We start from the raw sequence: 16,428 nt of genomic DNA on the forward strand, positions 1-16,428 counted from the left end.
ACCCCAATCGGTCAGTACAAAATGCAGACTGCAGACCGGGTACAAAACGCAGACAGAGAATAAAGACTGTTTTCCGTCTGATACGTGACAACATGTCATCGAAAAACATACCGAGTGTCACGCAGTCGCTTTTCCGAGGTCATCTTGCACCAGCATTAGCATTATTGTGGAATATTTCTTGGTCGTTTCTTCATATATTTTGTCTTTAACAAAGCGGCGAGGCCACAGGTTATTTATCTGCTGCTCACCTGATTTGCCAGCTGACTTGCCGATCTCCGAAAGGCCGCCTTTCTAGCTTCCGAATGCGAAAACAGCGGACGACCCACGTTCAATGATGCTCATGTTTTATGTCACTTGTCCTCGATATCATATTGCGTGTTGCTATTTTGAAATATTGATATGACAGCTCGCGCACAAAGTGAGAAGATATGAGTAGACTATGAAGGCTTGAAATTCTATGTAAGAAAGACTGTGGCCTGACCGATTGGCGGACGTAGCTTGTGATAATGCAAGATAATACCGATTCGATTTTCACCCCAGGCGCCATTTCATGCTCTGTTTATCCCAGTACCAATCGGACTCTTCTCTAACAAGAACGTACTGGGCCATGATCTGGTGGCACAGCCGGTAGAAACTCACGTCTACAACCGTAACACTTCCTCACATTTCCCCAAATTGTTCCCTTTTCTTTTCTGTCATGTTGAATGTTTACGCGGATTACCGCTGTACACTCGTTCCCAGACTCCCGTTCCCGGTTCCCCGTTCCCCGTTACCAGTTTTAGTAACATCCCTATAAAAGATCGCATCACAATTGCCTTCATGTCCCCTCTGTTCAAGTCTGGGCAGATCATAACTTTTGAATTACCATTTTGACGTACCTCTTCACCGAGAAATTGATCAGTTTTTCCTCTCTGTTTCTCGTTGATTTCCATTTGTTTTTCAGCCACTTTAGCGCCCATTTCCACGGCCTTTTCACCAGCTTTGGCACCCATTTGTGCTGCTGCAGGGTTGAGTCGTTTTCTTAGTTTACCTTTGGCGCTTTCCTGTGATAAAAAAAGCACAAGAATTCCTAAATAAAGATAATAATAACAACAATAATCTGGCGAATAAACGACAACCAGACAGATTATAAAAGTTTAAATTTCTAAGTAGAGACTCAGTCGGCTCCAACTCTCCTTCGACATTAATTTGCCCTGTGCAGCAAGGAGGTGTATTTAACCCGGTAGTAGAATAACACGCCTTTAGCTAGCTTTGAGGTTTTCTTCAGACTCGCAAAAAAATGAACTCACTCGCTGTCAAAAAATCGTTGCACACCATGCAGGCAACCAACAGAGCCCCCAAGTTTGGTCGTATCACTGACTGTGTGGCTTAGTCATTAAACTGAAAAGGATTTGTGATAACTTTCTAGCTTCTTTCGGTTATCTTGTTACGGAACAAGTTTCTAAACAGTCTGACATATCCCAATGAACAAACTGATATCTTGCCTTCACTGTACTATGACTTAATTAAAATTTGTGACATTACCTTGGTGCTAGTGTCAGACTCCTTTTTCTCTTCCTTGTTTTTTCCTCTACTCTCCAACTCACGAGTTAACAATTTGACACCGGCTTCGAGTATTTTTTCTCCAAGGTCAGCAGATCCTTTAAACTATAAATTTACTGAATTACATATAAGAAATTTACTTCTTTTGGAAAGTCTTAGCGGAAAAAAAGCGACTCTCTCCATGTTACGGACAGTAATCGGCAAAACAGGAATACAATCTGACGACAAATATTTTCATAATCTTTCGAGAACTCAGCAACTCGGTTAGAGTCGGTTGATTGATTGCTTGGGTAGTTTCTTATTAGAATTGTCCTTTCGTAGGTGATGAAATTTCATTCAATAAACAAAAAAATACCCTATCCATGCTGGAATTGCGTTTGTCACCCTGTTCTTTAGTACTTTCATCTAGAGTGACCCCGCGTTTGAAAGAACTTCTTCGCTCATAGTCACGTTTGTCTGAAAAATACAAATAACATTTGGTTTATTCATAATTTGATATGACTAATAAGTGTATGAACTGAAAGAGACAGAAACTGTAATTTGGCAATCCCAAACTAAGTGCTCGACTAACTAGAAATAATCTATGAATTAATGAATTAAGTGCCAAATTAAAAACGATGTTTATAGCAGACGTTTTGAGCCCAGCCCTTTCTCAGTGCTAAGTTTTGAATGGGACACGCCCCATTCACGTGTCCCATTCAAAACTTAGCACTGAGGAAGGGCTAGGCGCGAAACGTCTCTTATAACCATCGTTTTTTATTTGGCACCACATTATTACTATTTACAACTTTTGAACTGTTAAGTGTGCCTCGCAGCAACTGATCCTTTTGGATTACAAATATTTATGAATTAACCAGTTCATGTCAGAATGATCCATCTCAATCGCCAAAGATCAACGGCAAGTAAAAATGAAAAACTGACTGAATCACACACTTCAAGGTCACCCAACGCGGTGCAGTACAATAATCCTCCAAACACCCAAGTGTACCTTGGCCAGCCATAGATAAAAAGCTTGTGAAAAGAAGGCACTCAGTACAACAAACTGATGCTTACCATCATTCTCAATTTCTTCCTGAAGTTTTTTGACTGCTTCAGTTAAATCATCGAGTTGTTTTCTTAATCCTTCTCTCTTGTTCAAGTCATCTTCAGAGTCTCTTACTTTTCGATTGATTACACTGCCTAAAAGTTAAAACAAAATTGCCGTTTAAGCATTTAAAAATTGTCAGGCGCTCGTCAAGTTAAATGTAAAAAAAAACAATTATCACAAGTTATCAGACAGTACATATTTGACCTGAGCATATTCCCAACAACAGCCAAAGAGGGAAAAGATATCCCCGACACAGCTTCATCTTCTAAGCGTAAATACCCTACAAATACGAGAAAAATATAGGGAAAAACACAGTTATTAACAAAATGAGCACTTTTCCAGTTATTTTGAATCGCCCTTTCCTGCTAAAAGGTTTTGACCATCAGCCTAATAAAATGCCTTGTGTAGTTACTTGAATGATAAGGCAATAGGATAGAATTAGTTAACTTTCACAGTTGATCCAGGGTGTTTCCTTTAACCTATAATATCATGATTGACAAATTACTCTTTAATTTTGGCGCGAAATTCAGCATTAATTTATGTGAAATTACAAAACTTTAATATCGTGGGTGACAAATTACGGTTACAATCCTGGGCTTTTGACTTGTTTATTGTACTGAGAAATTTCGCGCCAAACGTTGCCATGGCAATTTTGTAATTTCGCATAATTGATGCTGAAATTTCGCGCCAAAATTAAGGAGTAATTTGTCACCTATGAAATTACAAAAGTAACAACAGTTGACTTGTAGCGTAATTTACAAACCTCTTGGTAGTATCGAGGATTGCATCCTTCGCGTATCTCCTTTCCATTGAGTCTGGGGTTTATTTTTCGAGCTTATAAATTGTGGCAAGGAGTATGGAATTCGCTCAGCTCCACAGTCATGGCAACATTGTCGAATAGAAAAATTGCGCGTGATTATACCGTAGCTCATAAATTAAAGATTATTTCATCTGCATTTAATTTAGGCGCGAAACGTCGTGTTCTCTCATAAGTTATCAACAGCGAGAATTCATAATCCCTATGGCATTGTAATGGAGATTGAAAAGATTGCAAGAACAGAATGTAAACTACAGAGAATGCTTTACTACGGATAGCTGATTCGTATGATTTCAGCTTCTCACAAACTAACCTGGCTGACGACTGTAAAAATAAAAGTTATCCGATCATATTCGATCAATAAGACTACAACAACTAATGTCAGACAACTTAGTTTAATTTACTGATTACCTACAATTAGCATGCATTTCTTAGCGTCTCATAAAATTATGTTAATTTATCCAGTGAACTGAAATCGTCAACCTAGAGTTTTGAGACTAAATGCTGCAAAAATCAGCCCCAACTTTTTCTAGCTTGGCTTCGGAAGACGAAATATTTGAAGGGTTGTGTTTAAAAAAGGTTGAGTTATCCAAAACGAGTGTATTTTTCACTTGAAGGAAATGGGGTGCGGTTGTAAGGTTTGATATATGACTAGACTTGAAAGTAATGAGGCGGGAATGGATAGCCACAGAATTGACAGCCACAAACAATTTCTGAAGAGAACAAAACTTGAGTATGTGTTTTCGTTGACTTTTTCTTTTAAAAATAACAAAAATTTCCCTTTTTAGTTAACTTACAATTATAACGGGAACACCTAATTAATACGGTGACGACTGATGACAGAATATTACACTCAATTGGTACACGCTCCACTGATCAGTTGAGACCTGTTATTTTGCTTACTTCAATAACGCATCGGTATAATATACTTTTTACTTTCTTAATATTCTGATCATTCTCTGAATTCCGTTTATTCAAGTTATAGGAATTGCTTGAATCTTGCGCGTTTATTGTTATGTTACGGTGCGTGAAAATGAAAGGGTGTGAATATTTTGTCATTCAACGTGGAACCTTGTGCAGATGCGGTCAAAATCAGTTGATTTTCAATGCATTGACTGAGGCTAAGAAACAAACTGAGCATTTTTAACTTGTTAACGTTAGAGATTGAAGGATATACGTTTACAATCTTGGGTGTTGCTATATAAGCGAACGATCGCTAGTGATTCTTGTAAACTGAAAAAACGTAAATGACCAGCGAAATTTTAATTAACAAGTGATGTGGAGAACGAAGGGAATGTACTGAGAAAACTATGTTTGGTAACTTACCCCTCAGAGCTCTGGAACTGCAAGAAGGAAATCTACTTTTCACTTCCTAATTGAAGAGTGCAGCATGCAGAAACTGCAATTTGTGCAGAAGCTAATGTAGTGAAGTTATTTAAATATGAAATCCCCTCTTTCTTTAAGTTTAGCCTCTCCCAAGAGATAACAGAACAATGGAGCAAAATGAAATGATTTGATCAAAATGCAGGTCAAAGGATTTAGGTTGTCCCGGCTTTGAAATACCGCGATCATTACAAATCTAGCGACAATCCGCAGTGGTTTATTTATCTCGTTCACTCGTGGTGTACGAAACACTCAAGATTCCCGTCGCATGATTTCTGCTAGTTAGATATAAAGGCAGTTTTCCGTAAGAAGCAAATCAAAGTCTACATGAGAGCCAAGTGGCCCATCAGGCCGGCGCTTATCCCCGGTTTCAGTAGCATGAAGCGACTAGGAGTATTTCTACTCCCCCCTGATTAGGATGCTAGTTCATCTCAGGTTTACCCGCCAGCCGATTAAAATTACCGGTACCGTGTATATTCCTGGGTAGAGTGAAGCAATTTGAGAACGAAACATCTTGTCCAAGAACACAACACAGTGTCCCTGGCTAGGGTTTGAACCCGGACCGCTCGATCCGGAGTCGAGCGCACTAACCATGAGGCCATCGCGCCTCCACAAAGAAGCACTGATAAGTCGTTTATAATTCTTCGTAAGAACTGACCAACTCCGCCAGCATTCAAAGTTCGCGGGGAGTAGTATTGAGGACAGCCGTCACATAAAGTAACTTCAAGTTTTTTAGTGTTGCTTGGTGATTTGCAATTAGACAGTCGAGTTGGTCATACCCCTGAGAAATCAAGGTCTTGGAGCTCCGGTTTTTGAGCTTTTTTGAGCATTTTTGGTCTGAAAATGAGCATAGATTTTGACCATTTTGGCCTGAAAGAGGGTATGTTTTTCACTCTGGTTTGGCATTGGGAATTTTTTTGACAACAAACTACTTTTTTCTGCATCAACGTTGGTAAATTTGTAGCCCTTCTCAAATGTTTACACAAATGGAAGCCATTTCTGGTTAGCTGGAGTCATATATTGGAATTGCTTTAATTTAAGAGGTCTGAAATAGGCTATCGATTTTTGGCTCAGATCTGAAATAGGGAATGGAAAATCCCTGATTTTGGTCTGAAATAGGGTAAGGGTTTCAAGGTTTGGGCCACACACTCCTACCAAAAACTTTGAGGAGTACCTCCCCCGGGAAAATAAGCCCCTTTTGAAAGCGGACAAGATGAAATAAACCTTAGTTCGATGAGTTCTTTAATAAGCACTTTGTCGCTTGATGCTTAGGCATAAACAAAGAAACTACTCAGATGAGTGGTTCTTTTTACCGCATTTTCATCAAGCCATCCATTAGGTAGGGTTCCTTTGTCATCATGTCCTCCGAATCTCTTGGGAAAGAGCCGAAGGTGAAATAGACTGATTATTCCATGTATTCAAACAAAGACCGACAGTTTGCTTTAATTTCTTCCCACACGCCTTGCTTGAGAGGTTTTTTCGCACGATAGCAAAATGGCCTAGCGACGAAGCCGCACAAAAGATTCTAAGGAGGGATCCCTCGATCCGGTGGTAAATAAATTTTTGAAACTCTGTTTATGGACTGTACTCTCTGCCAAGCCTCTCGTTATTCTTTAAAACTCTGTAAGTCATGTAAACGCATCATGCACTGCTGGGAAACTAAATCCAGACTAACAACAGGGAGAATGAGTTTATTAATTAAACTCTGCAAATGGCTTGAAAAAGAAAAGGAAGGCACAAAATGCCGCACAAAATTCTCTCATAGGATGGCTGTTATAAACGCCAAGAAATGATTTTCTGACTCGAAAATAATCGGCTTATCGGCAAGCCACATCGTTAGCTAAATTACAGCTTTGAAGGGTGCGTTATCCGTTATAAACTATATCGCCGAGCGCGAAAGAAATACAAACGTAAGGGGTAAAGGTAGGTGGGGGGCTGGAGAGACGGCTGACCTCCGACTAGCCTCAAGCCATGGTTCTTTAGGATAAAAGGAATATTTCCTTGTGTCAACTGAATGTTGCCGCAATTATCATTGTTACTTAATTGTTTGACAAACTGAATAGTGTCCATGGCTTTTAAGGAAATAGAATCTAGAACCTTGGTCTGTGGTAGATTTATGCGTGAAACTGAATATCTGAACAGCTTATTTTATTAATTTTATATTTAGAAGAAATTAAACCTTTTACTTTTCTAGTAATATGTATCATAAGTAATTTATTGACTTTTAACATTTACAGACATGCATTTTTTTTCTTCACTTATTGTTAATATCACTTTCACCGTTCTTTGAATCATTTACACGAAAACAGCAGACTTAGAATCAAGGAAGAAACTAATTATACTGGAGGTTTTTTCTTTAAAAAGTCAACCCTGAAAAGCAATGAGTAACGAAATACACCGTACGATTCCTCCCAAATGGTACACTTACAAATTTACCTTTAATATACAGAAATTAGCGATGATTCATTCCGCTGCCACTCATAACAAACTGATGTTTTCATAACTCCAGCGAAGAAAACCAATTTGTACGGTAGTACTACTAATTAAAAATTCAACTGGCAATAAGCTATAGACTTCTGGCGACAGCGGATAGCTTCTATTCTTTGCCGAAAATTCTTTGTTTAAAAGTTGATGCAGGTCGCACTTCTTTTCAAAGGTTACTTAGAGACCTGATATGTATTTATGCCAGTTACCGCTTGCTTGTGGGAAAATAAAGTCATGTACAAAAGTTATTAAACATTCCAATTCTTTTATTATTTTCTCATACCATCCAATGTATGCATTTATAACGATATCTTGATATAAGCTTGAGTGAGATCATTCAAAAACTGCATTCAAGCCCTGTAGGTCTGCACTGTAAATGTTTTTCTTATATTTCTTATCAGAAAATTTGTCTAGTTACTTACTTCTGTTTCTACAATGATATTCATTCATTCACAACTTCATTCTTCCTAACAACTTTCCTTTGCCAGGAAACATGTTGAAGGCACAGCTTGCAATCTCTGTATTTAAAACTTATTGGCAGGAAATTCTTCAAAGCCAACACTTAAAAAAACAGTTTTTTCGATGGGTGTTGATTACATTTTTTAGAATCAAACGTTTGTCACTACAGTAACACCACGGAATATGAAAAACGAAAAACAAAACAATGTGTTTAAGCAAAACATTAATCTCGAGTTGGTTCGATGTTTTTGATTTGATGCCTTAGAGCGACTGGTTTTTCTTTTCTTCTTATTGCCACGTACAAACCTACGTAGTAATTAATATGAAAAGCAAGCCTTGCAAGAGCTCTTTCTAGAACTTAAATGTTTTCTCTACACCTCTCGTTTCCAAGGAATTCTAACCCATTATGTTGAAGGAACTTTAAATTAAGGTCTCACTTTATGTTGCAAGGACATCCTCTGCTGGTCTAACTTTGCAACATTGTCGGTAAGAAACGAAGGTAAGTTTCACAGTTTATATCTAAAATATAAGATGATATCTAATATGTGTAATTATGAAAAAAATTAAGTTAGATTAATTGCCAGCTTAAGTAGATTAAACTAGCTGGCAGTAGTAACATGGTCTTCAATTGTATGTTACTTTATCAAAAACAGCATTCTACAGAATTCTAGCTGCCTTCGTGCGATAAAGACCGAGATAAGTTCTGGCCTTGTGAGATGTTCTGACGCGGACTTATTTCATGTTTAAAATGAAAAACTCGATGGTCAGTTCAGGAGATCAAGCCTCACGTTTTCAATCGACTCCTAACAGGCAGTTGGAATTACTTCGCCTAGCTTAACTTCGATGTTCTGAGAATTAATGGACTGGCCCAGTTTTAGAAGTCTTTTCTCGTTGTAAAACTGAGATACCTAAATGAACAGCAAAAACAATAATACAGAAATAATACCCTTTATTGAGCCTCCATTTTCACTGTATTTGGAATTTGCGGTAAATAAAACACCAACCAAACGAAAGCCAAACAAATCAATAGATAAGTGAACTAACGAGAAATATTGCTTGTTTCGACAGTGCGAGGAAACATGAAAGCAACTGTATCACTCTTTCTTCTGCTGGTTATCTCTGCCCTGGTCGCTGGACGCACATTACCGAAAAATGATCCTGGAAGCGCTATGTACGACACACACTATCCAGTAGACGACGAGATTGATAGCGACTATCGGGGCAGCGAGTGGTTTGTTGAACAACAAGACTTCGACTTTCCTTTTGCTGAGGACAATGATCTTGGTAGTGGCTACTGAACGCAGGTGAAATATATTTTCGAGTCTCTTCTCTAATTCTCTAACAAATTTCTCCCACTTTGTATAAGGCGTATCTCTGTTTGTAAAAAAAAAAATCCTTAATAAGTGATAAATAAATAGATGAATAAATAAACATTTATGTAGTGCTAATACACTGCAGTCCAAAGCGCTATATAGGAATTAAAACCTATGATACTCAACAATTTTTGCACAAAAATAAAATCAATTGAAACAGAATACTGACATGAATTACTAGTTACAAAAATATATTCTTATTAAAAAATATAGTATTATTTAGTTAAAAGTAATGAAAAATAATTTAAACACCTGCTCACATCTTAATACAAAGTTACAAGACCTTAGCATAAGTAGCGACCACAGAAAAAAAACGAAAAAAATATGGAAGAAACAAAAGTCAAAAACTGGAAATAAAGAACTCATGTTGCAAAAAAAGTGGAGCACATTGTTTCTCAAGTAACCAAATGTATCACAATTAATTGCTTTTTATTTCGATTTACTTCACAGAAGGAACAAGCCAGAAATTGAGAGGGATTATTTGTTCATTGTGTTATAAATATTCAACAGAGGTTATAAAGGAACTTTAATTGAGGGCAACAGATGTATTTTAGAACAAAAATGGAAAATAAAGAGAAGCGATAAACACAGTAAATTTCGTTTTGTATTGCGATCAGTTGTCTTTTAATAACCAGCAAGTCGTCTTCTTCAAGTTATGAATTGTTAAGGTAAAGTCAAGTGGCCCATCAGGCCGGAGCTTATCGCGGTCTCTGTGGCATGAAGCGACTAGGAACATTTCTACTCCCCCCTGGATGGGATGCTAGTCCATCGCAGGGTTAACCCCAGCATTAAATTCGCCGGTACCCATTTATACACCTGAGTGGAGAGAGGCACTGTGAGAGTAAAGTGTCTTGCCCAAGAACACAACACGATATTCCAGGCCAGGGCTTGAACCCGGGCTTCTCGATCCAGAGACGGGCGCACTGATCACGAGGCCACTGCACCTAGGTCTCCCGCAATGACTGGATAATGCTATCTACCAGTTAAATTACTATCTTGTGCAAATGTAAGCCTTGACAACAAACTATGCTTTCCAGTGGATATCTTTAATCATTTTATGAACAACCTGGTGACTGGAAACAGTTTTCAGAGCTTGTAAGAAGTTATACTTTGACTGAGAATAAAACTATCACACTTTATCAAGTGATGTTGCAATATTCAAATCTCACAAATGTCCAATCATTGGTGAACAATTTGATGTTATCTTCGAAGCATAATAGTTATCATAGCAACAGTGCAGTCTGTTAAAGGCAATTTATTTTTACAAGAGCAAATGAGGAGAATTCTTATAAGATTAAATTTGGAAATACAGTTAACAATAAAGATTAGCGAAAAAACTGAGCAACGACGTTTCGGTGTCATCCTGGCACCATTTTCAAGTTAAAAAATATTTGTGCGAAAAGTAAACTAATTTATACCAATGGTAGAGGTGCGAAATTGAATAAATTAAGATTAAGATAGCTGTTCAATGTTCATGTTCATTCCAATGAGGTGTCAAACACTGGTAATGAGTTCAGTGTCTGTTCAAAGCCTAAACAAATACTTTTGCGCGAATGGAGTCTGACTGTGTGTTAAGGCTCGGTTTCTTCTTGCGAATCCACAACATTTCGTGGATCAAGCAATCGAACTTTCCGTGACATTTCTTTAGGATCTTAAAGTTGTTAGTCAGGTCACCAACTGTATCAACTCGGTGTTCATTTTGAAGGTGTTTTCCGATGGCGGTAAATCGGTGTTCCTCAATGCGCTTGTAAAGATGACGGCTAGTGTAACCGACGTATTCTGCATCACACAGATCACATATATAGTTATAAACAACGCACTGTTGATTGATCAAAGGTGGTTTTGGCTCTTGTACTTTGAGATCATCGCCAATTTTACGGCTTCTGAACACCGGCTGTAGTTTGTGATCAAGTTTATTACTCAAGTCCGAGAGATGTTTCTTTACTATGTCCGCTGATTTCTGGTCTTTAAAAGGCAGGACAATGCGGTAGATATTCTCTGTTGGAGGCGTCGATCTTGTGTCTGGTGACATCACTGAATTAACGAAACGGGTGATGGTGGAGTTCACAAGAGAATCTGAGTACTTGAGGTTAGAAAAGATCAGTTTAAGGCGTTCGCATTCTGTTGAGAATAGTTCCCATGTTGAGGACAAGCGGTAAGCACGGTTTAACATGGTTTTAACTAAAGATCTTTTATAGCGGTTGTCGACATGACTTTGGTGGTGTAAGAGGAGACCAGTGTTTGTGGGTTTACGGTAAACACTTGTTACCAGCTTGCAGCCCTTCTTGCATATTTCAATGCCGACAAATGGTAGCTTACCGTTAGATGCGATCTCCATGGTGAAGGATATGGATGGATGACAGTTGTTCAAAGTCTTCAGAAAGGCTTCTGCGGTTGGTATGTCTTTCATTGTGGCTAGTGTATCATCCACGTAGCGTCTGTAGAAGTCTGGCAACTTGTTCTCGTTTTGTAGCTTTTCCTCGATAGAACAAAGAAAAGTATTGGCCATTAGGGGACCCAAGGGAGAGCCCATCGCTACTCCATCAATTTGTTGGTAGAGTTGACCGTTAAATTGAAATAGCTGGTCCTTTGTTGCTACTGACAACAGTTCAATTAGATCAGCTTTGCTGATGTTTAGATGGTGTGTTTTGTTGAACCAGTTGTCAACAAAAGCTCTATCAGCAAGGATCTCGATGGTTTCTTGTAGTGGGACGTTCGTAAATAGCGAAGAGACATCATAAGATACTAGGATGTCAGATTCGTCGAGGCTCAGATTGCGAATCTCATCAGCGAAGGAAAATGTGTCAGATATTGTGTAGCTGTTGATCGACAGGGGCTTCAGTTTATCGTCGAGCCATCTCGCGAGGGCGAAGTTGTAAGTACTTGTGGCGGATAGAATGGGCCTCGTCGCCAGTTTTTCTTTATGAGTCTTTGGGAGACCATAAAGATGGGCGAGTCGTGATCCTTTCGGGCAAACTGAGTCGGCAATCTGTTTTGGGAGAATTTTGCGCACGACAGATTCAAGGTGTTTCTCTTTCTGCAGTAAAGGGTGGTAGTTTTTGAGCGGTCGTCCACGCGTCTTGGGTCTCTCCGAACTTACGGCGGTAAATTTAGCTGTATCGTTGATGGAAGATTCACTCAAAAGGCGAACATATTCTGCCTTATCCATAACAACTACTCCTGTACCTTTATCTGGTTTCGTGATTACGATGTCATCTCTTCGTTTTAGTTGCTCAATAGCTCTTTGTAGCGCTTTCGGTGGTTTGGGGGCTTTGCACTCGATGTAGTTAAGCGCGATCGATCGAAGGGTCGCCGCAGCTAATTCCTTCTTATCATCGGATAATGAAGGCTCCAGTTGCCAGAAGGCTTTCTCGAAGCTAGCTTGAATGTCCATTGAAGAGATGCGTTGCGGCAAGGAAAACTTCAAACCTCGACACAGAACAAGCTTCTGGAAGAATGAAAGCTTGTAGGAGGAAATGTTCTGGATATGTTTGTCCACATCGTGATCTTTGTTTAGCAGCTTCATGATTTTGTTGATATGGCCGCTCATCATTTTCTCATAGTGCTTTTTGCGGAGGTTAACCATCGTTCTCAGGATGCACATATATTGGAGCGATGAACAATTCCGGCGTATTTCAACGTAGATTCCGTTAAGTTCCTTCTTCAGTGTCGCATTTTGCTTTACTTTTGCCCTTAGTTCTTCTGCGATGACATTAGTTGAAAATTGCTCGGAAGCCTTTGACCATTTCATATGCTTTGTTTGATCAACTTTGGCGAAGGTAGGAGTTAGTTCGAAATTCTGGCAAAGCTGAAGAAACTCGATGGCTCCATCGCATTGGATTTGTTTCTTGCTGCAGTCTTCAAGTCGCCTGAAGTACTGCAGCTGGTTTTCGCGTTGTAAAATTCTTATAAGATTAAATTTGGAAATACAGTTAACAATAAAGATTAGCGAAAAAACTGAGCAACGACGTTTCGGTGTCATCCTGGCACCATTTTCAAGTTAAAAAATATTTGTGCGAAAAGTAAACTAATTTATACCAATGGTAGAGGTGCGAAATTGAATAAATTAAGATTAAGATAGCTGTTCAATGTTCATGTTCATTCCAATGAGGTGTCAAACACTGGTAATGAGTTCAGTGTCTGTTCAAAGCCTAAACAAATACTTTTGCGCGAATGGAGTCTGACTGTGTGTTAAGGCTCGGTTTCTTCTTGCGAATCCACAACATTTCGTGGATCAAGCAATCGAACTTTCCGTGACATTTCTTTAGGATCTTAAAGTTGTTAGTCAGGTCACCAACTGTATCAACTCGGTGTTCATTTTGAAGGTGTTTTCCGATGGCGGTAAATCGGTGTTCCTCAATGCGCTTGTAAAGATGACGGCTAGTGTAACCGACGTATTCTGCATCACACAGATCACATATATAGTTATAAACAACGCACTGTTGATTGATCAAAGGTGGTTTTGGCTCTTGTACTTTGAGATCATCGCCAATTTTACGGCTTCTGAACACCGGCTGTAGTTTGTGATCAAGTTTATTACTCAAGTCCGAGAGATGTTTCTTTACTATGTCCGCTGATTTCTGGTCTTTAAAAGGCAGGACAATGCGGTAGATATTCTCTGTTGGAGGCGTCGATCTTGTGTCTGGTGACATCACTGAATTAACGAAACGGGTGATGGTGGAGTTCACAAGAGAATCTGAGTACTTGAGGTTAGAAAAGATCAGTTTAAGGCGTTCGCATTCTGTTGAGAATAGTTCCCATGTTGAGGACAAGCGGTAAGCACGGTTTAACATGGTTTTAACTAAAGATCTTTTATAGCGGTTGTCGACATGACTTTGGTGGTGTAAGAGGAGACCAGTGTTTGTGGGTTTACGGTAAACACTTGTTACCAGCTTGCAGCCCTTCTTGCATATTTCAATGCCGACAAATGGTAGCTTACCGTTAGATGCGATCTCCATGGTGAAGGATATGGATGGATGACAGTTGTTCAAAGTCTTCAGAAAGGCTTCTGCGGCTGGTATGTCTTTCATTGTGGCTAGTGTATCATCCACGTAGCGTCTGTAGAAGTCTGGCAACTTGTTCTCGTTTTGTAGCTTTTCCTCGATAGAACAAAGAAATTTCCTCCTACAAGCTTTCATTCTTCCAGAAGCTTGTTCTGTGTCGAGGTTTGAAGTTTTCCTTGCCGCAACGCATCTCTTCAATGGACATTCAAGCTAGCTTCGAGAAAGCCTTCTGGCAACTGGAGCCTTCATTATCCGATGATAAGAAGGAATTAGCTGCGGCGACCCTTCGATCGATCGCGCTTAACTACATCGAGTGCAAAGCCCCCAAACCACCGAAAGCGCTACAAAGAGCTATTGAGCAACTAAAACGAAGAGATGACATCGTAATCACGAAACCAGATAAAGGTACAGGAGTAGTTGTTATGGATAAGGCAGAATATGTTCGCCTTTTGAGTGAATCTTCCATCAACGATACAGCTAAATTTACCGCCGTAAGTTCGGAGAGACCCAAGACGCGTGGACGACCGCTCAAAAACTACCACCCTTTACTGCAGAAAGAGAAACACCTTGAATCTGTCGTGCGCAAAATTCTCCCAAAACAGATTGCCGACTCAGTTTGCCCGAAAGGATCACGACTCGCCCATCTTTATGGTCTCCCAAAGACTCATAAAGAAAAACTGGCGATGAGGCCCATTCTATCCGCCACAAGTACTTACAACTTCGCCCTCGCGAGATGGCTCGACGATAAACTGAAGCCCCTGTCGATCAACAGCTACACAATATCTGACACATTTTCCTTCGCTGATGAGATTCGCAATCTGAGCCTCGACGAATCTGACATCCTAGTATCTTATGATGTCTCTTCGCTATTTACGAACGTCCCACTACAAGAAACCATCGAGATCCTTGCTGATAGAGCTTTTGTTGACAACTGGTTCAACAAAACACACCATCTAAACATCAGCAAAGCTGATCTAATTGAACTGTTGTCAGTAGCAACAAAGGACCAGCTATTTCAATTTAACGGTCAACTCTACCAACAAATTGATGGAGTAGCGATGGGCTCTCCCTTGGGTCCCCTAATGGCCAATACTTTTCTTTGTTCTATCGAGGAAAAGCTACAAAACGAGAACAAGTTGCCAGACTTCTACAGACGCTACGTGGATGATACACTAGCCACAATGAAAGACATACCAACCGCAGAAGCCTTTCTGAAGACTTTGAACAACTGTCATCCATCCATATCCTTCACCATGGAGATCGCATCTAACGGTAAGCTACCATTTGTCGGCATTGAAATATGCAAGAAGGGCTGCAAGCTGGTAACAAGTGTTTACCGTAAACCCACAAACACTGGTCTCCTCTTACACCACCAAAGTCATGTCGACAACCGCTATAAAAGATCTTTAGTTAAAACCATGTTAAACCGTGCTTACCGCTTGTCCTCAACATGGGAACTATTCTCAACAGAATGCGAACGCCTTAAACTGATCTTTTCTAACCTCAAGTACTCAGATTCTCTTGTGAACTCCACCATCACCCGTTTCGTTAATTCAGTGATGTCACCAGACACAAGATCGACGCCTCCAACAGAGAATATCTACCGCATTGTCCTGCCTTTTAAAGACCAGAAATCAGCGGACATAGTAAAGAAACATCTCTCGGACTTGAGTAATAAACTTGATCACAAACTACAGCCGGTGTTCAGAAGCCGTAAAATTGGCGATGATCTCAAAGTACAAGAGCCAAAACCACCTTTGATCAATCAACAGTGCGTTGTTTATAACTATATATGTGATCTGTGTGATGCAGAATACGTCGGTTACACTAGCCGTCATCTTTACAAGCGCATTGAGGAACACCGATTTACCGCCATCGGAAAACACCTTCAAAATGAACACCGAGTTGATACAGTTGGTGACCTGACTAACAACTTTAAGATCCTAAAGAAATGTCACGGAAAGTTCGATTGCTTGATCCACGAAATGTTGTGGATTCGCAAGAAGAAACCGAGCCTTAACACACAGTCAGACTCCATTCGCGCAAAAGTATTTGTTTAGGCTTTGAACAGACACTGAACTCATTACCAGTGTTTGACACCTCATTGGAATGAACATGAACATTGAACAGCTATCTTAATCTTAATTTATTCAATTTCGCACCTCTACCATTGGTATAAATTAGTTTACTTTTCGCACAAATATTTTTTAACTTGAAAATGGTGCCAGGATGACACCGAAACGTCGTTGCTCAGTTTTTTCGCTAATCTTTATTGTCAAA

The 16,428-nt window shown here is 39.5% G+C and overlaps 3 protein-coding genes and 1 long non-coding RNA gene across 4 annotated transcripts; 2 read left to right on the plus strand and 2 right to left on the minus strand.

The window, feature by feature from the left end:
- Positions 1-182: 182 nt before the first annotated feature.
- On the minus strand, positions 183-4,892 carry LOC149102502 (uncharacterized). Its single transcript, XM_089273625.1, has 6 exons — positions 4,773-4,892; positions 2,834-2,909; positions 2,596-2,721; positions 1,898-1,998; positions 1,525-1,647; positions 183-1,043 (listed from the first exon to the last, which is right to left on the minus strand). Exons 2-6 carry the CDS (start codon positions 2,889-2,891, stop codon positions 696-698), a joined length of 756 nt encoding a protein of 251 aa, XP_089129751.1. The 5' UTR covers positions 2,892-2,909; positions 4,773-4,892; the 3' UTR covers positions 183-695.
- Positions 4,893-8,131: 3,239 nt separating this feature from the next.
- Positions 8,132-9,740, plus strand: LOC110056805 (uncharacterized). Its single transcript, XR_002297479.2, has 3 exons — positions 8,132-8,271; positions 8,841-9,076; positions 9,596-9,740. It is a non-coding gene; the product is annotated as an uncharacterized LOC110056805 (long non-coding RNA).
- Positions 9,741-10,428: 688 nt separating this feature from the next.
- Positions 10,429-13,134, minus strand: LOC149102503 (uncharacterized). Its single transcript, XM_089273374.1, has one exon. The coding sequence runs from the start codon at positions 13,125-13,127 to the stop codon at positions 10,677-10,679; it is 2,451 nt and encodes an 816-aa protein (XP_089129500.1). The 5' UTR covers positions 13,128-13,134; the 3' UTR covers positions 10,429-10,676.
- Positions 13,135-14,267: 1,133 nt separating this feature from the next.
- LOC149102504 (uncharacterized) lies at positions 14,268-16,428 on the plus strand. The gene has a single exon (XM_089273375.1). It carries the CDS (start codon positions 14,346-14,348, stop codon positions 16,206-16,208), a length of 1,863 nt encoding a protein of 620 aa, XP_089129501.1. The 5' UTR covers positions 14,268-14,345; the 3' UTR covers positions 16,209-16,428.

This window comes from Orbicella faveolata, unplaced genomic scaffold (genome assembly GCF_042242905.1).
Source record: "Orbicella faveolata isolate gen_17 unplaced genomic scaffold, um_ofav_v1 contig_35, whole genome shotgun sequence".
Taxonomy (NCBI): domain Eukaryota; kingdom Metazoa; phylum Cnidaria; class Anthozoa; order Scleractinia; family Merulinidae; genus Orbicella; species Orbicella faveolata.

Bases quoted from the DNA above. Each gene is read 5' to 3' on its own strand.
- LOC149102502 (XM_089273625.1), bottom strand. From the start codon at position 2,891: ATGAAGCTGTGTCGGGGATATCTTTTCCCTCTTTGGCTGTTGTTGGGA. The intron at 2,722-2,833 runs GTCAAATATGTA...TTTAACTTTTAG, and splicing joins GTTGTTGGGAATATGCTCAG to GCAGTGTAATCAATCGAAAA. The intron at 1,648-1,897 runs GTATTTTTTTGT...GTAAATTTATAG, and splicing joins GCAATTCCAGCATGGATAGG to TTTAAAGGATCTGCTGACCT.
- LOC149102504 (XM_089273375.1), top strand. From the start codon at position 14,346: ATGGACATTCAAGCTAGCTTCGAGAAAGCCTTCTGGCAACTGGAGCCT.
- LOC149102503 (XM_089273374.1), bottom strand. From the start codon at position 13,127: ATGACACCGAAACGTCGTTGCTCAGTTTTTTCGCTAATCTTTATTGTT.